The sequence below is a fragment of the Ixodes scapularis genome, unplaced genomic scaffold (assembly GCF_016920785.2).
Source record: "Ixodes scapularis isolate PalLabHiFi unplaced genomic scaffold, ASM1692078v2 PGA_scaffold4__175_contigs__length_147842914, whole genome shotgun sequence".
NCBI lineage: Eukaryota > Metazoa > Arthropoda > Arachnida > Ixodida > Ixodidae > Ixodes > Ixodes scapularis.
Window position 1 is genome coordinate 105540422 of NW_024609879.1, and position 26582 is coordinate 105567003.

General features: G+C 44.5%; 1 protein-coding gene across 26 annotated transcripts in view; it reads right to left on the reverse strand.

The window, feature by feature from the left end:
• The window catches only part of LOC8034521 (CUGBP Elav-like family member 1-A), a 505021-nt gene that overhangs the window by 20280 nt on the left and 458159 nt on the right, over positions 1-26582 (reverse strand). For 6 of the 26 annotated variants that reach the window (XM_042293297.1, XM_042293295.1, XM_042293296.1 and 3 more), the window contains 8 exons: positions 25956-26042; positions 24716-24775; positions 23691-23789; positions 17363-17512; positions 5924-5947; positions 3341-3476; positions 3065-3150; positions 1030-1098 (listed from right to left, as the gene is read on the reverse strand). In XM_042293297.1, the coding sequence (XP_042149231.1) occupies positions 1030-1098; positions 3065-3150; positions 3341-3476; positions 5924-5947; positions 17363-17512; positions 23691-23789; positions 24716-24775; positions 25956-26042 (711 nt within the window). Of the gene's footprint in view, positions 1-1029; positions 1099-3064; positions 3151-3340; positions 3477-5923; positions 5948-17362; positions 17516-23690; positions 23790-24715; positions 24776-25955; positions 26043-26582 lie in introns of all 26 variants that reach the window. The other 20 variants (XM_042293307.1, XM_042293309.1, XM_040214887.3 and 17 more) reach the window with 9 other exon arrangements.

Genomic DNA, 26582 nt, shown 5'->3' on the forward strand with positions numbered 1-26582 from the left:
GAATTCTTGTCCTCTGACGACCGTTTTGGGGAGGGTCACGCTAATCCGGCTCGAGGTGTCCTGTCAATAGCACTCCGTTTATTGTCAACATTTTAGGTTACAATAAATAGCAGTAAGTACGTTCCTGAAGGTACAAAGCCAGCCATCTCGCGTCCGCTCAAGCGGTTCCTCGTCTGTGTTTATTATTGCGGGGGGTCATTTTCCTACCTTGCCAACAGCTGGAACGCGTACTTTGTCACGTCGAGGGTTGTGTGGACACATTCCTCTTTCGGATTCATCGAAAGATTTCGAAAAATCAGAAGCCGAACCCGATTTACGAGAGCAGAAGACCCGGTGCCCGGCTACTTCCGCAAGCGACGGAGCAAGCGAGAATCGAGATGGTCCTTTTATGACGTAGCGGCGCGTCACGCGTGGCTAGCCAATGGCGTGCCGCTGCGGCGATCGCTTCCGATTTCTTCGCTTTTTTTCGCGTTTAAGGATTATTTTGGGTCAAATGGTTGTGATATTTGAACTCAGCAGGCACAAACACGTCAGAATCAACCATTAACTCATTTTTTTCGAAAAGCTCTTCAGCTTCCCTTTAATGAAAAAGGTGGATTAATGTTTTATTTCTGGTAGAGACCTTAGCACATTTTGCAAGGAATAAATAATAATCTTGCGTATATTTTTATAAAGCCGGAAGTTAGTCAGCCCCAAATGCGCACATGGTGCCTCAGCTATAGATGAAAAATTTAGCCAGTGCAGTACGATCGCTAGCCTGGGGGTCTTTGACATGCACCACGCAGTAGTGACACACGACCGCACGCCAGTAAGGTGCTCATCCCGACCAGACACATTTCTTGATGTGTCTGGTCTGGAAACTTTTCTGCCAGATTATGGTAGAGTTTCTTGTGACTTTCTTTTATCATACCTTGGGATGCTCCCAAGGACTGCGCGTGTCTGCTAAATATCTGATATTAATTATTATAAGGCCGCCCACTCCACTCACAGAATAGAAAAAAAGAAAAAAAAAAAAGCGGTTCTCCTCACCTTCGACTTGCTTTCCAACAGGGTTTTGGGACTGCTGTAGTCCAATCTGCGCAAAGGCTCCTGGCACAGCTGCGGCAAAGTGAAAGATTCATAACAATTCCAGAGGTACTGAAAAATCGAATTGAGATTGGTCGAAAACACAAACAACTTTTTAGTAGCTGTACTCCGTTACAAGTTTTCAGCAACTCTTTGATACATAAAGGCCTGTTCACCCTCCTACCGACCGAGACAAGGTTGGTTTTTAAGCCTCTGGCAATGAGTTACAACTGGCTGTGCAGCAATGCAGCTAGTCCTAAGCTGTCACAAGGGGCACTTAAAATGGTTTTATCTCAGTCGGTTGAAGTCAAACGGAAGTGTGTGAATGGGCCTTAACTAGGTACCATGGTGCAAGATATATATAGGTGTGGACACCACATGCGTTGCAGCTGCCAGATAAAGTCCTCCCGCCTTAGTTGCAAGCAGTGCCACCAGATGGCTCCTCGATATGCGGCTATTGGCAGCTTGTCGCGAACCCGGTTTCCGCATGGCTCTCTACGGGAGACACGCTAGTGTATCTAATCTTGTTTTCCGGGTGCGCCGTATCGGGCAGAGCTTACCACTTGCACTACGCATGTTGCTTAAACATTGTTTTGTCACTGACCCTAGTTTCGTGCCTCAATGGTGGCAGTGACAGTTTTACGAACGCGTTGAAGCGGATTGATCTCTCGTGCGGTGTTCGAGCCAGTGTCCGTCAAGGAAAAAGCAGACGTTTTGAGTAGAAAGAGTGCTTGCCAGGTTGCCATGGGAAAGAGACACTTTTAGTCTCGTTTGTTTTTCTTTTTTCTTCAGTTGCGCCATCTGGATGGTAGAGACGCTGTCGGCAAAAGTCACCCAGGTGCGCGCTAAGAGGATTTCATCTGGTCGGTTGCATCGCAAAGTTTGCCATGCTGCGTGTCCTCACTTATATATATATATATATATATATCTTACAGTCTGCTATGTGCTAAACACTCACCGTTGTGCATTAAGGCCTATTCAAACAGGACACTTCAGAAATCGTGAGGCGACATGACTCCGTCAAACATTGTGAAAGTTGAAGCGTCCAGCAGTCCGATGTCTGTCTTAGCACCACCAAGCAAACATCACGATTTTCCTCCTCGGACACATGCCACCCGCCAATGCAGTCCGTCTGTTCTGCCGGGCACTCATATCCTTGACCGTGTTCCAAAATTTGGTGAATCTTACCCCAGGGTAAGGGTTTTGTACCTCTGTGTTCGAAAACCTACACGCATCCAGAGTCTCTCTGTGTTATCATGTTGATTTCAATTTCGAACGCAGCCCTTCCCTTTCCCGTTTTCGGGACCTGAAGAGCAGCGGAGGCCTTGAGCGATTGACCGACAACCAACAGAGCTGGTGAGTGGCTGTCCACACCTAGGCGATAAGCATGCTCAAGGACACCGTGGAGAACATGGGCGAAATTTGATGCAGGGAACTCTCCCCCGTTGTAAAAAAAGACGGACAGAGGCAGACCGCCGCACGACTTATGTCTGAGCCGTGTCGCCTTACGATTTCTGGATTGTTTTGTTTCGACGAGCCTTTACCGGTTTCAAGGTCTGTAGGCTTTTGCACTACTTTACTCCATCAGTGCCAAAACCAGGAGGGATTGGCTTTCCTTGAGATTGAAGTCTGAGAACCAACAACGATTGACCTGCACAAGCGCGCGTGATTGGAAGCGGCACTGATAAGCTTGGAGCTAACTCTAATGGTTTCTGCTATGCTTGCACTTAACTTGAGATGGACTTAACTTGAGATGGAGTATATATAGCCTGCTGATTATGCACACCTTCAAAAACGAATGTTCGGAAACGACTACAAAGGATGTTTGAAAGCTGCAAAGGAACGCAATTTCTCTTATTTCAAGACTAACAAGCCTTACCCACGGCATGTCAATGGGATGCTGGTGATTATGATCACCTTAAATGCAAGATGCGCCGAATACCAAAGATGCAAAGAAATCGGGTGGAAGGGGGGGAAGAACTGGGCGAGGCCCGCTTACATTGATACTGCTGCATGCCCGAATAGGCTTGCGCCAGGGCATCCAGGCTGGGCCCGTTGGCTGTCAGGCCTCCCGTGTTGCCCAACCTGATTGAGTTAGTGAAGCAAAGAAAAAAAAGCGAAATGTCAGAAAAGTAACAAAAAGATGCACATATTCCTTCTATTCACACGGAAAGACCATTTAAACACCGCAAGATGCGCATGAACGTGTCCTGCGTCCCTGACCCAAGACACGTTCAATAGTGACTTGGCTATGCACGATGCGAGCGTTGCTCACCCGTTGACATTGGTGAGCGCTCCCATGGTGGAGAGCGAGTTGGTGCTCATGCCCAGGGCCATGCTTGACACTGGACTGAGGGAGCTCACCCCACTCAGAGATGAGTTGCCGCTTGACGTGCTCCCCGAGACGTTGCCTGCATAGCGAACAATGGAAAACCCTACTTTTAAAGAGAGCGTGGAAAGATTCACTAAAAATATACGAGGGGATTAACCTATCGACCTGAATGAAAAAGAAAATTCTCAAGGCAATAGCAGCCCCCATTTAAGGAGGTCATAAGAAAATTCACTAGAGATACATGATGAGATGAAGTTATCTACCTGGATGTTAAAGAAAATTTGGAAGGTAAAAACAACCTTCTTCTAAGGATACCGCAAAAACAACCCTCTTCTAAGGATACCATACTAGTGATATAAGATGAGATTGAGAATTAAGTTATTGACCTGAATGTGAAAGGGAATTCTGAAGAAATACCCCATCATGGAAATCGTGAGCAAATTCTCCTATACTTGCGAACAACTTCCTTTCGCATTTTTGACGAGAGAAAGGGCGTGCATGCGCAGCTTTAATTGGCGTTAACACACATGCTCCCATACCTCTAGCCGCATAGCCACAGAAAGTTGTCTAGAAGTATAGCCCTATACAATGAGATAAAAAACTAAGTTAACTACCTGAATGGGTAAGAACTAAACCTGAACAAAATTCTGAAAAAAACAAACAAAAAAAAAAAACAGATTTTCAAGAAGATCATGAGAAGATTAACTAGTGATATACAGAAAGATTAAAGGTTAAGTTATCTACCTCAATGTAAAACAATTCAGAAGGAAAAAAACAACCCATTTTTGAGGACATCACGAGAAGATGCGCTGGTGATGTATATTAAATATGTTATTTACCTGAATGGTAAAAAAAAAATTCTGAATGCAAAACCTAAGTGTTATCTAGAATTGTGATTAGCATGCCCCTTCAACTGCGACTTCAAATGCACAATTCCTTGAGAATAAACAGTGGTTGGAGATGTATTTCACAAAAAACTAGGCTAAATCTGGTGAATTGAACCCATTTCCAATTTTTACTTTTCCCTCATGTCTCAAATTGATGTGAACTGGACAGGCAGAGCCCAATAACAGCACACAGAAAAATACAAGCTCATTTTACACTCCTAGAGTCAGGTAGATGACTTATGAGCACTCCTCATTCCACAAGCAAGGTAACAATGATGGCAGAAAAACCCTGCATACAAATCTGTTTTGTTTCAGAGTGCACAGTAAAGGCAATGAATACAACACTTCACAGAACTTTGGAAGAAACTTGCAATGTCATTCTCTAAACAGCATGCTAAGTAGAGAATGTCTAGCAAGGGGCAACTCCTGAGAAAACAGAAAGAGAAAGAGACTAGCCTGTGGGATATCTGAACAGGTCTATTCCTGTGGAGGTGGGAGAAAGGAGGGGAAAGGGAGATCAAGCAAGTGAAAGAGGAGCAGGCGCAATGAAGGACAAAGAATGACGATGTCGACAATTAATGCTGGCAGAAAACTATGCACACTATCTAGACTCCCAAAAGGGAAGTTGATATAAATTATTCTTATCATTCTGCTGTCCTGTTCTTATGACAATACATAATAGTGTGATCCAAGCCGCAAAAGTATCTCCTAAGACTCTTGGCAGCATGTGCTTTTGGTGCTTCCCACAAGCCTTCCAAGATGTAAAAGATGGCAAAATCATCATGATCTTAATTTGAAGACTATAGGAATAAAATTATAAACAACACAACACGAAATCTTGTCAATACTTTGTGTTATGTCCCCTTTTTTTTTCTTCTCCTAGTTTTAGGGTTCAGATTACATTTCTTAACAAGCTTGGCTGCGAAACAGTGCTTGGGATTAGGCTAGTTAGTTTTTGCTGTTTCGATTAAACTGTACTGCAAAGGATTACAAATAACACTGAGGCCACCTGCATACTTTCATTTCTTACAATATGGCAAACGTAAAAGCATGGCCTTTGTGGCATGGTACCCCATTTGATGGGACATCGAAAAATGTTCCTGCTTGTGGCTGTATATAATTTATAAAGCTACTCAAGAATTTTTTCTTTTATACGTAAGTATAAGAGTAGCATGCCATGCTTTCTAGTGTGACCTTGCAGAGGGCTTTCTATACAAAGTTATTCCAGACTAACATTGCAAGGCAGTAAGCCATAGCTGAGCTTTTGTTTCACTATTTGCTGACTGCCTTTTTTGTGCCATGGTACAAATGTGTGACCCTGAAGCTCTCGTAAATTTGTCAATGAACACTAATTGAAAACTACTTGTGGGCAACGAATAGAAACTTAATATAAAAAATCTTAATCTCTAAGTACTAAGACGTGGCCCTGTACGTCCAAGCTCTTATTTATATGTTATTGAAATTATTCAAGAACAAAAGCATAAGAAGGTAAATCAGTCAAAAAATAGAGCCCACAGCTTATACTACACTCGACGATGCATAGTAAAACAAACAAGAACAGATACATAACTCGACAAAACAGAGACAGTGAAAACGTCTGGACAACTTCTTTGCATTAATGGACACCTTTTTTCCTCACCTGTGGAACCGCGCCTGCTCAGGACTGCATTGTATTTTGTGCAAATTTTTGGGAGGGCACAGCATTTTGTTTGTTTCATCGTCCAAGTGGGGAACACGGTGAGGAGGAGCAGGGAAGGAGAGGAAAGGTGCATTCATTATTTCAGCGAAACAACATACCACATCAACAATGCCAGTTTACAAAGCGTACATTCTAAAGTCTGTTGAAGGTCAAGAAATGTGGGAGAAGCCCCTTCCACAAGGCCTTATCACTGCTTCTAGCTTCTTTGTACAAACTTTGCCACAAAACATAATTAGCAATGCAAAGAAAAGCAACGTTTGAATGTCACTTTTGTCAGCATTGTAAATTGTCTTTTGAGTCCAAGTTCATACCAAGGAGACTCCTCCTCTGCCTAGAGGTCTGCACAGGTACAGGGCAGTTTGCAAACCATGGGCCCTAGCCTCAAAGCTACATTCATGAACGGCCCAGGGTGGGTACGGACATTGTGTACAAGTCTATAAGGCAGGCCAAGCTGATCATTACCTCTTTTTTTTTTTTAGCAGCAATGTTTTTGGAAGTTTGTTTGGGGCGGGGGGGTCTAGTGGGGGATACCGAAATGCTAAAACCATGTATGTGTGTTTGTATGTTTTTGGATGGTTCGGTATGTGTGCAGCGAATGTTCTCCCGAAATCAGTCTATGGGGCCCACCAGGATTTCTGAAATCATGTGATGTACACTTCAAAATATTTTGAGGGGTTTGAGATGGCCGTCAAAGTTTTCCAAGGGGCCTGAGTACCATTCAAGAATTTCTAAAGGGTCTAAGGCAGTGGTTGGCAACCTTTTGGCGAAGCGGGCCGAGTCGCTGCTAAGCCAAGGCCGAACGGGCCGGACGGCAAGCAGGGGGGGGGGGGGGGCATAAAACAAAATGAAAAAAGCACTTGCACGAACTTACATTGACGTACATAAATCGAAAATTAACAGTTTCTTTATTTCACGACAAAGAACCTGAGATACAACATTTCCACGAAAACCTAGAGACTCCTCTCAGTGAGACTTTTGGTGTTGAACTGCGCTCGCCAAACTACGAACATCCACATTCAAGCTGCTAACTGCGAGTCGCAAAACATTGTGGAGGTTCTCGTCAGTCATTCGTGAGCGGAAGTTGGATTTTATGCACTTCATTCGTGAAAAAGTCTGCTCGCAGACGGGCAGCGAATTAGTCAACTTTATTATTATTATTATTTTTTTTTTTTTTGTTTCTTTAGCTGACTGCGTAGGGGGGGGAGTGGGGGTTACCGGGAGGCTGAGGGCCGTATGATACTACCTCGCGGGCCGGATCCGGCCCGTGGGCCGCTGGTTGCCGACCACTGGTCTAAGGGAACAGTCATAGTTTTTTCAGATGCCTTTCGGGTCTGTCCTTTCGAAGAAAAGCATGGCACCCATCAAAATAGTTTTAATGGGTCTGTGGGAGAGATCATGTGACCTTTCAGGATGTATGTGTCGGGGAAGCCGCTTGGCCATTATGTATCAAATGGTTGCAATGAGCAGATGCTCAGTGTTGGCTTCCAGTCTGATGCGTTGGACCTATATCTTCTAGAGCAGCTCAATGTGTGCATCAAGGAGAATATCTTCAAGTGCCCCGTTTCTAGCGCCTCTTCATCTGCCCGGCTTCAGAAGCTTATCTACCGAGCGTAAACGACACTGGAGACACCATTGTGGCAGCACCAGGGACGACACCGTGACCGTGCTCAGGATTTCTCAATGGTCCCAGACGTTGGTTTCACATTCGTGGTTTCCGCTAGACGTGCCGCTGACAGTGTATGTGTGCATGTGGTGCACCTGCTTGCCTTTTTTAGTTGAACTACCGTACATCTCAGGAATTTAACCAGCGGCAAGCGAGTACCTCAAAATATATTTTTTGCAACAAAGAACTCGGTGGTTCCTATTGGATCCGATTGCTATTGTCTACAGCTGCTTGCACCTGGGTTTGAGTGCACGCTAGTTCTTATTGTCTTTTTGAGTTACAACAACGTACGTAAAAAACAATGTCTAAAATAAACTTCCAATAACGTTTCAAACTGCATAGACATGGTAACCCTGGATAGAGGGGACAAAGAGGACAGACAGACACGAAACTCCGAACGCAGGTAAAGATTTATTTTTCAGACCACGCCCTTAGATAGGCCCTCAACCACACAAGGAGACACACGCTGCCTGAGGTTAAATTACCGTGGCAAGTAAAAACAAAAGAACGAACTACTCTAGCGACCAACAAGAGGTCACTAGTTTGTAGGGACACAAGGAAACCCTGAAAGAAACAACGCGCCCTCTAAAGGCATGCAACCAACAAAAAGGAACCAAGATAAGCACTTCAACCACACCCTTTCCCCCCGACCGGCGGCCGACCTGTGGGCACTAGTCCAAAAAACAATAAAGAAAAGACAGTAAAAAAAGCAAAAAAACCAAGTGTTAAGGAACATTTTAATAGGGTTGGTAAGAGCAACGGACATATTGCTAAAACATCCACTATTCCTGGAAATTATCAACGACACCTTTACAAGACGTTTATAGACGTCTTTTTCTTTACAAAAAATCTCAGTGTCTTGCCACACAACACAACAATAAACGCACAGGGACATGTGTTTGGCCAACTCGGAAGCCTCATAGCTATCTTTAACAGTTCTCGTGTTCACACAGTCGTTAATGCACCCAGCAGTCTGGCCAACACAGCAAGAGTCACACTTCACGGTAATTTCGTAAACTACACCAAGATCACAACTCACAGAAGGTTCCCTACGATTCTTACTACAGTCACTTCTTTCCATCAAAAAAGGAGTTAATCTGTCCAGACGAATATCAGTTTAAAAAAAAACTAGATGGTCACACCGGCGCGCGCGATGAGCAAGTTCAACGCCTTCGTTGGCGACTTGTTTCTCGAAAACTCTTGCTCCGAACGCCGTTGATTGGCTCAGCCGCTCCGCGACTAGACCGCATTGCAAAAGCTTGATGTACACCTAAGCACTTCTTATGAGTTGTGAATACGAAAGCATGCAAGCCGCTCGTCCACTTCCTTTTTCGTCTGCTGCATACTTTTCGTTGCCGGTCAGTGCACTCGCTCCCCTGGGCACACTATTGGCGCGCTGATGGACACGCAGCGCCATGGGGTGAGCGGTCGTGGAAACTGATGAGCGCAGCGGGCAATGGGAGCCCCGTTGACGCACGCCAGCCAATGGAACTGAAGGCGAAATCCCTCAGCGTTACTTTGCTCCTTTGGGATCGGGTGAACTAGATGCCGTTTTCGCGCTTCAAACTGATAACGTCAGCTCACTCCATGGGACCAGTGAATGCTTTCGCATTAAAACTACAGTAATACCGAACTTCCCCGCCAAGGCCTTCAGGTTATACGACATGTCATGGAAACATGGAAGACAGACAACTTTTCTCTTATCTATTCCATCAGCTATCTATTCCGACATCACTGCGCATTACTAACCAAAAAATAATAGAAGATACAAAATCACTGCCTCAGCCAAGGACAATAGTATGTAGCTGTCTTCCCAACCCAGGACCCAGATGGTGTACACAGAAGAATTTCAAAGAATTAAACAGCATAGACTTGACCACACCCTGCTTTCCAATTTTCTAATGACAACTGAAACTAGACAAAAGGCGTTTAGAGCCCTCCTTTCCAAACTCCCAGCGGAGACCTTTGATCAAAGAAATGGATGCCTAAAACTGTAATGACCGCCCTAGGCCTCTTCCACTGCAAAGGATAACTTGGGAGCCGCTTGTAAAAACTGGGCCTTGACAAGATCTCCAACAACCGAGTCCAAAGTGCACACTAATATATCGTCTACATACCTATGAGTTAGCACAACACTAGCAGAAAACTAAGTAACTCAGCCACAAAGAGGTCAAAAACCCTTAGATATATTTCAGACAGGACAAGAGCTATCCAGGAACCTATGCAGATCCCACTTTTCTGTGAAAACAACTTCCCTTGAATGTTTGTCACAGCAGACCTTAAATAACGACCCACAAGATTAAAAAAAACTTCGACATCAATCCCCGACTGCAACTGGAACCGTACCAAATATTTTTCAAGCAACTCTCTCAGTCTCTGAAGCAAAATATCGTGATCTGAAGGGCGAAACAAATCCTTAATATCCAACGAAAACACCTTTACCGGCTTACAGTGGAACGCTTGAGTAGCAGTCAGCAACTGGTCAGCATCCTTTAACACAAAAGGACATTCCACTGTAAGCTGGCAAAGATGTCTTTGATGTGTTGCAAGACACTGAGATTCTGTGTAAGGAAAGAGACGTCTATAAGCATCTTGTAAAGGAGTCTACGATTTCTAGGAATATCAGATGTTTAAGCAATATGTCCGTTGCTCTTACCAACCCTATTAAAATGTTTCTTAAAGGGATAATTCAACGAAATTTGAAATATTCCTGTCGTTTTCAAAAATAGGTTGAATATGATCCACAATATCCGTAGATGACAATCGCACGTTTGTATTTTGAGCCTGGTGGCTGTATTTTTCGTTATAAACAGCCCACTCTGACAAGCGCTCAGAGAAGGCCCAGCGGAGACCACGTGACATCCGACGCAATCGTGACATAGGTCGTCTCGGGACGAGCAAAGCTACGGTGAGGCTGACGTCGGGAGGATGGCCTGGTTGTTCCAGCCACTGAAGCGGCTGATTTTGTACGAATTTTGAGTGACGGGTTAATCTTCTATAGTCTTGTAGGGGGACAATAGCGACTTCTGTGACACACAAAAGGCATTCTCCGGAAGAGGGGAGTTCCTCCTCCCCCTCTTCTCTCGTCGTGGCCGGAGGCGAGACACTCACCGTCACTAGCTGTCAAGGTTCCTAGACGGGTATTACAAGCGAGGCGTTAGCGACATCCACCAGGTGCTCTTTGCTAATCGTTTAATTCGTTTTAAAATTCCTTTTCGAGACTTTTTTAACAAGATATTAGTATGTTTGATGTGATACTGCTCCTTTGAACACATATAGGCCAAAAAATGAGCACCAAAATTTCGTTGTAGTATCCCTTTAAAGGGGTCCTGAGAAGGTTTCTGAGATCGCCAACGTGATAACTCACTCTGCGGGCTCTAAGCAACCTAGAAACTTTTAAAACACGATGATGCGCGGTCAATTTCCCTATTAAAAAAAGTAATCAAAGATTGAATACACCAAGGTCATTGCAAAGAATGGAAGGAGCGTGGTTCCGGCAACATGTGACGAATGAAAATGCAACATTTTGTGGAGATTGCAAACGATGCTCTTGTAAATGTGTATGCTTTTGTAGATGATAAGAGCAAACAAGAGTATGAGAAAAATGTTAATCTTTTGCGGAGAGGGAACGTAATATTGCGATAATCGTCTCCAAACAGTGCACAATGTTTTATTTTTTTTCTCATCTTTTGCTGAAGTGATGTGTTTGGTTGTCTGCACTCGAGCGCGCGCTTGCTGGACTGACAGATTGGTCTTCCTTGCACAGATTCCGTGAGCGACAGAATCTGTGCGAAGAAGACCAATGCGTGTTACCAAGCCGCTAGATTCTGTTGTCGGGTGCGTCTGCTGCCTCAAGCAGACTGGCTCCTTCTCGGCACGGTTGGCGTGGCCCGCCAACCGCGCCGAGAAGGTGTGCGGTTGGCGGCGCTCGAATTTATGACGGCATGCAACGGTGTCGCATCATAAGAGATGGACCCCATGTTGGCTGTTCGTCGAAACATCTCTTCCTTGAGAGGCATCAAGTTAGCGAGAGCTATGGCGCGATGAAGCGATGGCTAAGATGACGGTCGACTTTGTCTGGGCATCCGAAGTCCGGGCTAAATCCAGGCTATTCGGGCGATGAGCCACGTGCATTCGAGATATCACTCTGCGGGTCTGCCAGTTGGAGACGTGAGGATCTTCCACTTGCTATTGGCTGACAGTGGTTCTGGTTTCGAGAACGGCTCCTCCCATTCTCTGTGATGACCTTGGTTTATTCAATCTTTGGTTGCTTTTTTAATGGGGAAATCGGCCGTATATCGTCGTGATTAAAAAATTTCTAGGATGCTTAGAGCCCGCAGAGTGAGTTATCAACATAATTAGGCGATCTTAGAAACCTCCTCACGGCCCCTTTAACACTTGGTTTTTTTCAGTCTTTTTTCTATTGTTTTTTGGACTAGTTTCCTTGGGTCTGCCACCGGCTGGGGGAAAAGTGTGTGGTTGAAGTGCTTATCTTGGTTCCTTTGCATTGGTTGCTTGCCTTTAGCGAGAGCATTGTCTCTTTTAGGGTTTCCTTGTGTACCTACAAACTAGTGACCTCTTGTAGGTTGCCGGGGTCATCCATAATTTGGTTCTTACTTGCCACGGTTGTGTGAACTCAGGCAGTGTGTGTCTCCTTGTGTGGTTGTCGGCCTATTTAAGGACGTGGTCTGAAAAATAAATCTTTAGCCGTGTTCAGAGTTTCGTGTCTGTCCATCCTTTTTGTCCCCTTGCTCCAGGGTTGCCATGTCTGTCCTTAACCAGCTTGCCTGTCTACTTGCGTTCATTAAACTGCATTTTTAGTTTAAGGTCATTCTGGCATCTAAGGGGTTAAAGGGACAAGGGGAGCTGGAAGACTGAAGAGTCTGAAGGGGTTTGAAGGGCTGAAGGGGTTTGAAGGGCTGAAGGGGTTTGAAAGGCTCAAAGGGTTTGAAGGGCTGAGAGGGTCCCATAGCACATCAGGGCTGCAGTGGCACCACCATCATACAGTCGCATCTCCCCATACATGCACGCATATGTGCCTTCACAATGAATACCCTCGCAGGCATAAACCATCTATCTGTATGTAAAAGTGTCTGCATCCACAATATGGGTGAAAAGGTCCCCCTGAGGGATGCTTTTCCTAAATAATATCTCGCAGACCTTTTCTCGGATTGGGCAATTAAGAACTTCGTCCGTTATTCCGTCCAAACCCGTTGCAATGTTTCCCTTCCTTTTCAACTTCAACACATGGTTTTTCTTGCAGCTGCTTTTCATTTCTATTTTTATGTCCCTTCCAATAGATGGGTTTGGTTGCAAAAAAGAATGACAGAGTGATCTTTCTTATTGAGCTGCCTAGGCCCGCAGATTGGTTTATCTAATAATAGCACCAAAAAAGAAAAAATGATGCTTATCGCATTGACTATTGGGTAGCCTAGTCAACACATATAACAGTGGCAAGCGAGCTACCATGCCACGCAATTTGTGAGCTATTCATACGGGGCGAAAATAAGAGCAGGCCTAGTGGGCCTGTGAAAATTAGCGTCAGGCCGGCTGTCAAAAATGGATAGTGGGCCACAGGCGAACCAGGCCTAAGAGAGGTCAGGCTGGGCTGGGCTGGGCTCCTAAATAATGGCCCGTGCAGACTTCTAAGATTTAGAGAGGCGTTTTGGGAAGGACTTCTATTTTTGGTCCAAAACAAATTAGAGTAATCTGCACCATTGAAGAAAAGATGTACACCAAAAGGTGGGAGCAAAATCAAGTTGGTTCATAATTGTTCAGTTTCTTAATGCAGTATCTGAAACCACAGCAAGGCATGTAGTTGGGCTAGTTGGTGGTACATACTGTTTGAAGGGAACAGCGCAAAAAGGACGTAGGATGAGGTCGAAGAAACACACAGACAGCGCCCTGTCTGCGCGTTTCTTCGACCTCGTCCTACGTCTTTTTTGTGCTGTTCCCTCCAAACAGTCTGAAACCACCATGTCTGGGCTTAAACTACACGAATGAGTGAGTTAAAGGCTTTGGGACTTAATCACATCTTTCTAGTAAAGACTTCCTCAGCATGCTTAAGAGTGTATTTTCAGGTGACAGCAGGTAGAAAAATGTTTTCTGGCATATCGGAACGCCCTAGCTCTCTAAAAAAGATCTCCACCGAACATCAAAAGATCTACCCTGGATGTTAACAACTTAAATTAATTTTGTATCATAAGGCCAGCAAAGACTTTCGTTAACTGTACTTGAGGTAGATTATATGCCGACTAGATTAAAAAGAAAGAAAGAAAATTATGAAGTGCCAAATTCTAAAGCCTGAAAATGGGCATACAAGAAACAAACCACAATAAAAAAAAGTTATTTTCCCTGTTTCATATCTCAACCTTTACAGCCTGGCAGTTTTGCTATATCAGTAAGAAATAAAGATCAATTGATTCGTGTCACATTTTTGTACCCTGCATCATGTGCGGGGCATTATGCGTACAGTGTCCGGGCCCTACTCTGGGCCCCAGAGCAGAACCATCAGGGCCTACTCTTGTATCCAGTGTAGGCAACCACAGGTGTGTTGGGTACATAGCACTGACCTAATTGCCGCCTACTGTAATATCCCGAGTCATCGCTCACCATCCTGCAGCCTGAAATTCATAAAAAAGTGAGGTGGGCCATGTCTCAATGGGTAAGCACAAAAAGTAAAAAAAAGAAGGAAAAAACACCCATGTTTTGTGCGGCTGCAGTTTTGTGCGGCTATCGCGGCTGCAGAAGAGATACATTAAACTCAAAACTGGAATTAGTTTTATTGTTTTATACAAAAAATGCCCATGAAAGAACATTTTACTATAATGAAGTCCCATTGCTTGCATACGTGCCATAAACACCGCCGATCGGCATACAGCGAACGTTTGTTCTGTGAAAGCACGTTAATCCACCATGTTCTTCACGTTTGCTCAAAAAAAAAAAAAGCTCGAGGTACACCTGAGCATTTCTTACGAGTTGTGAATTCGAAAGCATGCAATCCGCTCATCCACTCCCTTTGTCGTCTGCTGCGTACTAGGAACCGAAGGCGTTGGAAACCAGGAGCCATTTTCGCGCTTCAAACTGATAACGTCAGCTCGCTCCATAAAACAGTTAATGCTTTCACATTAAAAAGAAGTCCACAGAAAAACAAAAACCAACCAGGCGCAACAGGCAAGCGACCGAGTGGACCAAAGAAGAGACGAAGAGCAATGCTGGGAAAGCGGAAAAGCCGGCGATCGCGTTGGCAAATATTTTGTTGTCGGCCCAAGTCGGGCGCCTTGCCAATCACAGGCTCTTGCGCAACTTTTTTGTTTGGTACATACATGCGTGCGTTTGTGCAAGGCATGCTATCAATGTGGGTTAAGGCGGCATTGCTGCGTGGCGTGGACGGCACCACGAACACGGAGCTCGACATGAGACGCTATACAAACGTCTGTGTGCGTCTTTCCAACAAAGCTTCATTTACCCGATGGCTTTGTTTTAAACACTGCAAAACCGCCGTCGCGACGTGCCAGGAGAAGGGGGTTCGCGGCGACCTTACTTTGGCGGAAACAGACTTTGAACTTACCCTCCGCAGTTACATTCCTGGATATGGGGCGTTCCCTTACCTTGCAATCCCTGAATGGGATCGTGATCCCTGAATGGGTTACTGCTTGTGTTATCTTTCTGACTTTTTTTTTTATCGGTACAATATTTATGTATGCAAAACAAACTTTCATTCTGTTATCACCATCGTTTTTTTTCGCACGGATACACTACGACTTCGAGGTCGATCGCGGAGGAAATGCGTGAAGAAAGAGAAGTGTCTTTCTCTCCTTTGTTTTACTTTGTCACGGACGTTCTCCAACTGTAAGGTCCGCGGACGTGTCATTGAGGTAGGATGAATGTCCCAGGATCGCGGAGTCAGCGTTGGGGCATTTGAAGGTGTGGGCGATGACTGGGTGTTTTTTTGGAAATCGATATTGGCCCAAAAAGTGGGGTGGGCGATGACTCGGGATATTATGGTAAGCACCACTTCAACTCAACTCAACGAGGCCTTGGGAATTCCAGTTCCAGTGACCTTGGAGATAACTAGGGTTTCGTGTTTTTAATGTTTATTTTTCTTCGAAATCAGGGCTGTCTTTTCTAGGTTAATTTTTTTCCCACAGACTGCTTTTTGGTTTTGGACAAAATATCCGTTTTACCGGGGAGTATGTTCAAGAAAAAGACACAGCTGTGGAATTCCACCACCTCTAGAGAACATGCATGTTACCCAAAGACTGAATGGAAAGCGCCGAATAAACAAGGACGAGGAAGGAAACAGAGATGAAGTGCACTCTCACCGCAAGGTTTATTGAAACAAACATTTACTATTACTACCGTCTATCTGGCTGTTGGCTTAGAAAGAAAAACTCCTTATCTGTCAAGCGCAGTGACGGCGCACTAATACACAGGCTCTCCCTTTGCTTTATTATGCAGAATGCCTCATGTATTTCTCGCCACACAAGCTTTCCCCAACTATGTTCAAAAATAAACGAAAAGGGAGAGGGTAAAGGGTGCCAAAAGAAACACGCAAAGCAATACGTGGAGTGTGAAACGTCAGTGGTACATAACATACCAATGAGTAATGGGAATCATATGTGGGCCAAACGGGGCGTTGCATAAATGAGGGAGCCAGAGAACATGCCTGGTCAGTGAAACAGTCCGTCGGGCGATCTCGCGGTGCACTCCGATAGGAGCCCATGTGGTCCGGAATTGGAAAAACAGCAGTTCTGGGCAGATACGCAAACAAAACAGTGCAAGAAATACATGAGGCATTCTGCATAAGAGATCAAGGGGAGAGCCTGTGTATTAGTGCACCGTCACCGCACTTGACAGATAAGGAGTTTTTCTTTCTAAGCCAGCAGCCAGATAGACTGTATTAATAATCCATGTTTGTTTCAATAAACCTTCCGTTGAGAGTGCACTTAGTCTCTGTCCCCTTCTTCGTCCTTGTTTATTCGGCGCTTTCCATTCAGTGATGTACCAACTAGCCCCCATTTATCTATACTACTACTATCCAAATACTTGGAAGATGTCCTGGCTATCGATAAGAGAAGGAAGCGAAATAAGGAGTGTGGTTTCCCTCCCGCCCTTCCCCCCCAAAAAAGTTTCGCAGAGAGTTTAGTGAGTCGTGTTCGAGGTTCAAACAGAACAAAGCGGGAGCTACAGATGACTCTTCCATGACAGGCTAGTGGTTGCCTGTTTTGGGCCCGGTTTCCCATGCTTCTCTGAGGGAGCCTTGTCTGTTTTTCAAGTTGTTTTCTGTATGTGCAGCGTCATGTAGGACTTGGCTATAGTACTACGCACATTTGCTTAAACATCGGTTCGTCATTGACCTAAATATTGTGCTTCAATGGTGGCAGGAACAGTTTAGGAAGGAATTGAAGCGGAGAGACCTCTGGCACGGTATTCAAGCCATCGTTCGTCAAGGTCATTGCAGACATGCCAAGCAGAAAGCAGATGCACAGAAGCCCCATAACAACAAAGCACTTTTCTTTTTTCCTACTTTGCATTGTCAGGCTGGTGGAGATGCTGTTGGAATAGGCTACTGGGGTGTATGCCAATGAGACTATTTTGTCGATTGCATCGCAGCCTTTGCCATGCTGTCTGTCCACACCTATATTCCTTATACCGTGCCCCGGTCTCAGCCCTCCTACTCGCAAGCCCGACGCAAGAAGAGCTCGCGAGCTCACCCGCGGCCGAGAGTCCCGGAATGCCGGCAGAGTTGTTCCCGCTTCCGGCAGCTGCCAGAGCGGCCAAGTTTTGCACCACCATGGGGTTGATCCCTGGAGCAAAAAGGTGACCGTCCATGAACGATGGCCTGTCGCTCGCCCAACGCTGTGCTGCTGTCCGGGGAGGGTACATACGTGACACCATGATAGGGTTAGCACTTTGCCAATGGCTGCCTCTGGCAGGAGAACGTTCACAGTAGCATAAATCATACTTCAATGAAAACAAACACTTACAATAAAATACCAGGGGAGCAGCCACGTCACTTTCACTAAAATCTGGGTTAATTCAGACATCGGTGCTTGTCCGGTGAGACTGGGCGCTTAACGTATAATTTGCCGAATTCCCACGTTTGTGAAATGTTAATAGTGGGCGCTTGAACGAAGTGGGTGCTTCTGCGGTATTTTATGGTAAATGGCAGGTTACAGCCTTTAGTATTTTTGAGGATAGATATCAATGCCAAACAAGTACCAGACAAGTGCTGGACTGTGCTGAACAACTACCTGACAAGCACCAGACAAGTGCTGGACAAGTGCAGGATAGGTTCCAGACAAGGGCCAAACACGTGTCAAACAACTACTTGACAAGTGTCAGAGAAGTGCGGGATGAATGCAAGACAAGTTCCTGACAACTGCCGGACAAGTACCAGACAAATGCCGGACAAGTGCTGGAAATGGACCAGAGAAGTACTGAACAAGTACCGGAACGACAGAATAGAAGCAATACCTTGCAGTCATATTGCCACCAGATTAGGCACAAGCAAATCCCGCAAGCTCTCCTACTTAGAGGCCGACCTACACACTGCGCTTTCCACTTTTGCTACCTCCTCCTCCCTTATATTTTCTCCACTTTTTACCTTGCCCCAACCTGGCTCTTCTCGCAGCTTAGTAGAGGGGAGTGCTAAGAGGATTATTTTCTCTGCAGAAAACTGAGATTGTATGTCGTCTTTAAGCAGCAAAGGACAGCAATGCCAGTTTGGATCCTATAAGTGCTGTGAAAAGCATTAATTGTTGTTCCATGTCTTAAAGCAGGACAACTTGGTATTGCATAAGCAGGTGGTACTGGCATTATAGTTCTAATATAGAGCATCCCACACACCTAAATCATTAATGGCTGTAAAAAGAGTTAGCTGGCTTTCTATATGCTACTTTAAGTCATACTCAAATCGGAATGCACAGACCCTTTGGAGCCCCAAAGGCCCCCTTGGTGTCCCCGAAATTGATGCTGGCTATGCCACAAACCTAAATAGACCAAATCATGCGCTCGGAGCGATTAGGGGCTGGCTATGTCACAAAACTAAATAGACCAAACCATGTGCACGGAGCAAGGAGGGTTGATTATTCTCAGTTTCAGAGCTTCAAAGTTGGTTTGCAGGCATTTAATTTGCTTCGTTTACCCCTTTTATCATTGTGAAACATCAGTGGTCGAGAACAACTGACTTAAGTAAAGCAACTTGGTGTTAACTGAGCAGGTAGCACCAAGTTGGTCAACACTGCAGTGCACTAAAAAAATTGTCACTCACGCTTTCACACACACAAGGAGCAAAACTCTCACACAGAGTGCTGTGTAAGAGTTTTGTTCCTTGTGGGTGTGAAAGCGTAAACGAGTTTTTTTAGTGCGCTGGAACGTCGGCCAACACGAACAACCAACTCGCCCAATCTGAAGTTCTAACAGGTAGTACCAACTTATGTTTCAATAACCGAAATCATACCTCTAATCTTTATTGTGCATAAAAAGAGTGAGTTAGCTTTTTAAGATATGTGCATAAGGTTTACAAATTAAATAGGTAAGTACAAGTATGCACATTGCCTTAGTGGCAGAAGAAAGAAGCAAGTAATCCCATGATCATATGTTAGTGCATAGGTAGCTTTCATGCTCCATATTCTCCACAAGCCTGATTTGTTCACTACTGTATGCACCACTTGAAAAGCTTGTGACAGACACTGCCATGCATGCTGCATAGCACAACCACAGCAAAACCTTTTCCCCAGTTGCTGAGTCTCACGTAAAGGATGTAATGAATAGAGTAGATGGATGTAAAATAAGTTGCAAAAATTGGCACCTGCAGGTAACGAGCATAAACTTTAATTAACCAGCACTTTTAGAGTTGGCACCTCATAAAATTTCAAGGCATGTCTCTGTTCATGTAAAATATTAAAACAGTACCCTTGACATTTTCAAAGACGGCCTTCACAACAATTCGCCAAATTGCCCGAGAGTCAGGCTTGTGGTGAAGACCCCTGACGGCAGACGACAGTTCAGTCCATTTTTGACACAGCACATTTTAGTGACTATTGGAAGATGGTGCCATAAACACGACTCCTTGGCAACTCTCTCATCTCGAACTGAGCTCACTGCTGTATATGTCCAGGGCATTCCAATTTTTCACAAGAACGAATGCTACAACTTGAAATTTCACAAGGTAAAGTTCATCACTATAATACACACTTAATGAAAGTTTGGGCATGTTACATGCAGGCATCAATTTTTCTAGCTTATTTTCTAGCGAGCCTCCCAATTAACAACACCTTATACAGTTCATGAGAAGGGCTCTGTAGAATACAAACTGGTTGCAATCTCTATGGAAACCAAATGGTTAATGTGCCTGAGATCCTAAAATAAATATTTATTCAATGCTTTCTAAAACTAAACAGCAACTTGTAGCACAGTCAAGAAAGCCAGGGCTAGGCAATGCGAGCACATGTCAGCCAGGCGTACAATTTCTCTATTTCAAACTTGCATATGAATACCTCAATAAAAAAGACAATAAAAAAACAATAGTTGAGCGGACCAACTGAAATGGATCAAAGGCAAAAACGGCGACACCAAGCAACACACAAGGTACAAGCACAATCTAGAAATATGCCACACAGTAGGAATAAAATCACACACACACATACAAAAAGAAAGATATGAAAGCAACCCCCACCAGAAAAAGGATAATGTGAATGAAGCTTTGATGAGTTTAATTGCTTGAGCACCCTAGTGACTTTGTCTCACTATGCAAACAGACAACGAATGTTGTTTGTGGACAAGCCAAGCACACATTATATTAACATTTTTTTGAGCATTACCAATTGGCAACAGAACACGTACACAAATAAATGATAAGTCAAATATTGCATCAGTTGGGAAAATGTTTTCTTTTAGTTATGTTGAAAGAAATGTTGGCTGTTTGTTGGCATAGTGGGGGACTAGAACATTAGAAAGGTGAGTGCTAAGCCAGCAAAAGATTCAAAGCAGAATCAAAAGGAGCATGAAAAAGCTGATGATGTCTATCGGAAACATATCCCATAACATCAATTCAAATTATCAATGTTTGTCGGGCAGTACCAGGTAAAAGCAGTTTTGACAGTGGTAAAACAGCATCCTAGATACAATAGGAATGTACAATGTTGTGGAGTTCGAGAGTTCGAAGTAATAACCTCCAAATTCTGATTCTACTTTTACATTTAAATTTATTGTACTACACAATAAACCAGAAAATCTAATGATAGCTTCTACATAAAAAAAAAAAAATCTAAATATTGTCTAATACAGGCTCCCTCGTTTTGAAAACCAGATTTTGCAAATGACAGCCAGCTTTTACAAATTACAGTAAAACCTCGTTAATTCAACCCCCGTAGTTTGGAAATTCTGATAATTTGAACTGCCCATACGGTCTCGTCAGATGTGTGTATTAGTCAATGGCACCAAATGCTCCTTAATTTGGAGGGAACGTGGCGCGCTATGGTTAATTTAAACGAATTTTGCAGGAGTGCAAGCTACCGTCCGTTCCAAAGGGTATGACCGTTATCCATCCAAGGTGCACCATGTGGTTTTTCTGGTTTTCCCATGGCTCTTCGCTCTTCCAGTTCTAAGTGTTTCGCACCAGTTTTGCTCTGGATTGCCATGCGTCAGCACGCTACTCTCCTGGCATGTAAGTGGCAGGAGTATAGCTGCAACAGAAAAAGAGTAACACCAGCGACCAACGACCGGAGCGGCCAAATCGCGACACATGGTGCTACTGTTCTTGAGAGCACCATTAGCGAGGGTGAGTCACATTTCATGCCTCAACGCGGGGCGGCCGGCAGAAAGCAGCCCATCCTAAAGCCCACATTTTAACAGCTACCTTATCCCTAAATTTTTTTGCCGGCCACCCCCGCGTTGAAACATGCAACATGACTGGCACTCTCGCTATCGGTGCGTTCGGGAACAATAGCGCCGCGTGTCACAATTTTGCCGCTCCGGTCATCGGTCACTTGTGCTACTCTTTTACCGTTGCAGCTGTACGACGAAAAAGTAGAACCACTTTGGCTACGTACGTGAAAATTGAGGCCGAGATCCTACAGGCTTTCGAGAGCGAGAAGTTCAATGCGAAAAGAAAGCGGCTGTGGAAGGTGGTGCACCCGAAATTAGAAGAGGCGTTGCTGTGCTAAATCGTCAGCGCACTGCACTTGCACTGACAGTGACAGTGAAGTGGAGCACCTGACCGCGCTAACGAAACTTGTTGCCTCCGCCCAAATGTCGTCCACAAAGCAGGCGGCAATAACACATTTCTTCTCAAAATAAAGGTATGTCACGAGGAAACGTTTTTGCACAGTTTTCTTTGTCCTTTCGATATTGCGACTTTCGGATAATTCGGACATTTTTGCAGGTTCCATAAGATCCGAATTAACGAGGTTTTACTGTACAGTTTTTGCCAGTGCTCAGGATTGAAGGAAGATACACAAGTGATGCCATGGCTTTAGTTACATTGGTGCTGGCAACTCCAGAGTTTTCAGCATTTGGACACCTCGAACAAGCTAACTATTCTGTAGACTCTCGCTGAATCAGAGAAACTTTCAAGGGAGGCTTTTGGACTGCTTCACGACTCCTTCAGAATGCCAAGCTTGGTCAACATTTCGAGTTAGGTAAACAACAGCTTCAGTGTTGAAATATGCAGCTCAAGGACCCATGAGCATGTAATATAGTTAAAGGTGAATTTATGAGCAAATTCGATGTACAACAGAAGAGCATACCAATACCTCACCTAAAAGAAGGCCTGTTTTACTCATAGGGCTGGAACAAACTTTGCCATGTTTCAAACAACACTGAAACATCCCGAAGGATGCCACTGCTAGACACAAAAGTAGCTAATGTTGCATGCAACTGTCCAGCATTACTTGCAGCAAGTTCTTATATTTAGCTTCTGACTGTAATGAGGTGATTGAAATGAGTTCTGCCACAACCAACAAAACCTAATTAAAACACTTTGTGAAGTGGCACCAATATGTACAGGCTCACAAGCCATCCAGAACAAATTTCTTGCTAATGTTCCTCATGTTGCTTGCCCTTTGCATGATTCATGGCATAATGACACCTTATGTGAAAACATATAGACTGGGACGGTATGAGGTGGGCCCTAGAGGGAAAAAGGGTGTGCTAAGGAGAAGGGGTGGGGTTTTGGGAGAAAAGATTTTGGGATGACAGCATCCTATCGGTATGGTGGAAAAAGGTCATATGGAAATCCCTACAGTGAAGGGGCCATATTATGGGAAATGATAGAAGCATGTCGAAACAAGATCCCAGAGGGAAGGTGTGGCAAATCCAAGAAAAGCCCTAAATAAAAGGTCCTAGGAATATACAGATCAGTTGGAGAATAAAGAAAAAAAAATTTACAGAGAAGGAGATCGATTACTAAACTGAGATGGCCTTTGCCAGTGTAAAAGCAGCTCATGCCAATGAAGAGTGCATTCTCAGGAGGCAGTCAACCAGTTCAAAACTACGTAAAATGTCTCTTTTTGCAGGTGATTTACCTGTCCGAAATTTGTCCAATGAATAAAACTGAGCCATAAAGTGAGCACATAGGAGCTCCCCTGCCCAAGGCACTGTTCACAGCTTTAACTAAATAAGCCGTTTGAGAAAAGTACAGGGCATAGAGGCAACTGTGGGAGGGAAGTTCGAGAATGGCGCAGGGGACACACAGAAGAAAAAGTGATAAAGTATAAGAAGGATGTAGGAAAAAGAGCTTGGGGTAGAGGACTTGGAAAATGCCTTAGGGAAAAGAATTGAGAATTTTGGGAAGTTTAGGGAAGAGAACCTATGGAAGAAAAATTAGAGAAATTGGGGAAGATAACCCAGCAAAGAGAGCCTAGCAGAGAGAACCTAGGGAACACACCCTACAGGGAAAAAACTTCAGGAAAAGTACCTACAGAAAATACCTCAGGGAGGAATGATTTGACAGGAGAGCTGAGGGAAGATAACCTAGGGAAGGTGACTGGGGGTAAGAGAATTGGGGGGACAGGTCACGGCAGTAGGGAGGAGGCTCACCTGTGTTAGAATGCTGGTGATGGGCGGAGAGATGACGGTCTGCCGTCACGACCACGCAAGAGGGGTGCAGGGAGTGATGGTCGGGAAAGGGCTGGTGCACTATGTGCGCGACCACAGCGGAGGAGGGGGGCCGCCAATGGCCACACCAAGGGGGGCGAGGCAAACAGAAAGGACCGGGCAGGTTGGCATGGCTCTCCTCCTCTCCCTCTCTCTCTCCGCGTGGTCACCCCCATCCGAATAGTCTCATTAACTACACTGGTGGAGACACTGTGCCCGTAACGCTAAACTACGGAATGAAAAAAATCTATAGATGGCATGGTTTAACCATTATAATGTGGATAACTGCAAAAAAAAAGAAGCTGTGCTTAAAATGCTAATATTTTATTGATTCTGGATGGTATAAGCTGCGACGAATGCATGTGCCCTGGCAGATGCCTAGTATTGCTTGCAACGCAACTATGAGGACACGCTCAATTTTACTGAGCCATGTACCAACTGTCCCAGCTGTTCTATTTTTATCTGTTTTCATCATAGAAGCTTAAAATAAACTGCCTATTAAATTTGCCTTTGCATAAAAGTGCAATTCTGCCAATCACTGACATAGATAATGTAAGGTTTCAGAAAGAGACAATCAGTAATGCTCATGGAAAGCCCGATGCACGCAATGGGCAGTCTGTTTGCCAAGCCAAAGCTGAGGTCTCTCCAGATGTTGCCTCGCAGATGTAATGCGCCCCGAAATGAGATGAGTGAACATGTAATGAGACTCGCATCAGAAACCAGAAGCCCGCATGCAAAGGGTGACCACAAGAAAACAAAAACCACATGCCCAGTGTTAACACCAACATGCACACATCAAAAACACAAAGGAACACAGAAGCGGCTTTCAAATCCGCATACACAGAATAAGTGACTTTCATAATGCACCAACAAAAAAAAGCAGCAGAAAAAGCAACCTTAGAGAGGTGACATACTTTAAACATGAAATGTCTGTAGCTATACAAGGAATCAATACACGAGGGGCTCACCAGGACTGTTTGCCAGGTTCGCCAGTGCTGCGAGGCTTTGTAAATTTGCACAGCTGAGGTCTGAAAGGAATTGAAAGGATACAAGGCTTGGGTTCTGCTCGCCTGCAAAAATGGGAGATTTCTCTTTTTTTTGAGAGGCACTGAACAACGAAATACTTGCGCACCACTGGGGCTTGTGCAGCTATTGCTGCAAAACAGTGACACAGGCTATTCAATCAGAAGATGAACAAATGCATAAAAGCACTTATCCTAAAAACATGACATCAAAATTAATAAAATAAAATGTTTGCTGCCTGAAAAACAAAAAGCAAAAAAAACAACACATTAACAGCTTTTTAATGAAGTATCAAGCAAGCATTTTTTTTTAGCTTTTTAATGATTATACCATGAAATGCATGCCTGGCACTGAACAAGCTTTTCTATATTTCCAATTAATTGGATGCTTGAATGCTACTAAGAAAGTAAATCGAGATTGATGAACCCTAGAGGATCATGCCAGGTGGAAATCAACTACCTTACTAGACAAGGGTCAAGTCAGTCAACTTTCCCCAGTTGGGCAACATGCATAAAAGCCTCCTTGATCTGTATATCACCACCACACAGACCAGAAGTAGAGCAACTGGACCTTTCATTTTTAAGTAAGCAACACAGTAGTTTCTACCCATGGTCCAATCACTTATACTTGCTATCAACACCTTAGTTCAACCACACCCTAGGACAACAGCAGAAGCTTTTTGTGTTGCATTAGAGAAGAAAACCTAGGGAACAGGACTTAGGAGAGAGGGAATAGAGAAGGTGGCATAAGGAAGAGGACCTAGGGAAGAAGACCTAAGAAAGAGGACCAAGGAAAGTGGACCTAGGAAAGAAGACCTAGAAAAGATCACCTAGAAAAGATGACCTAGGAAGGATAACTTAAGAAAGAAAACATAGGAAAGGACCTGGGGAAGCGGGCTTCGGGCCTAGGGTAGAGGATCTAGGAGATGTTAGAACCAAGCTGAGCTATTGAGTTGAGAAGAGGGCTTGAAAGGGCAGGGAAGCTGGGCTGTTAAATGCACATGGCCACCGAACCCACTTCACAACATGTATGGCCCTATGGCTTGGGGCTTTTGTGGCAGTGGACCAGAATTTTTCCGACTGTCTGTCTATGTACACCTTTGAACAGTGCCCCTGCAGAAAAGAATGATGGCCCTAGACCTATCTCTGAAGACAGAACCCCACTATAGGCCTGCTTTTAGCTTACCGGTGGTATTGTTACCAGAGCTGGGCAGAGCCAATGCGCTGGTGACACCCTGTCCCGTGAGACCCTGGAGCCCCAGAGAGTTCAACCCTGAAACAAAAACAAACAATGATTTAAACCATGCTTAGAAGGAAGTGCAAGGAAGGTGCAAAACTGTCACGAGAAAGTGTGACAACTCAAAAGGGAAACACATGCGCAATGCTGGTTTTCATTGCGCATGTCTTTGCTACTTAAAAGAGCACCAAAGGGCTTTTTGAGATCCTCGTTTTATGGGCATAACTTAATTTACAAGCTCTAAGCATCCTAGAAAAGTGCTAAAAACCCACTTACTGTTGGTCCAGAACAACAAATGGCACTACCGAATTTTGCTGAATATGGTCAAACGACAGACGGCCTTCGCCAGCCCCCCGTGAGAAATGGGTTTCTGCGTGGATGAGCCGGACTGGTCGGCTGCTCGTTTGACCACACTGAGCAAGGTTCAGGGGCGCTTCTGTTGTTCTGCGACAATGATAAGAGTCGCAATCTTTGACCACTTTTTTAATATGCAAAACGGCAGTACATGAATGTAACTTAGGGTTTTTTAGGATGCTTAGAGCATGTAGATTAAGTTAAGATCACTACACGAGGATC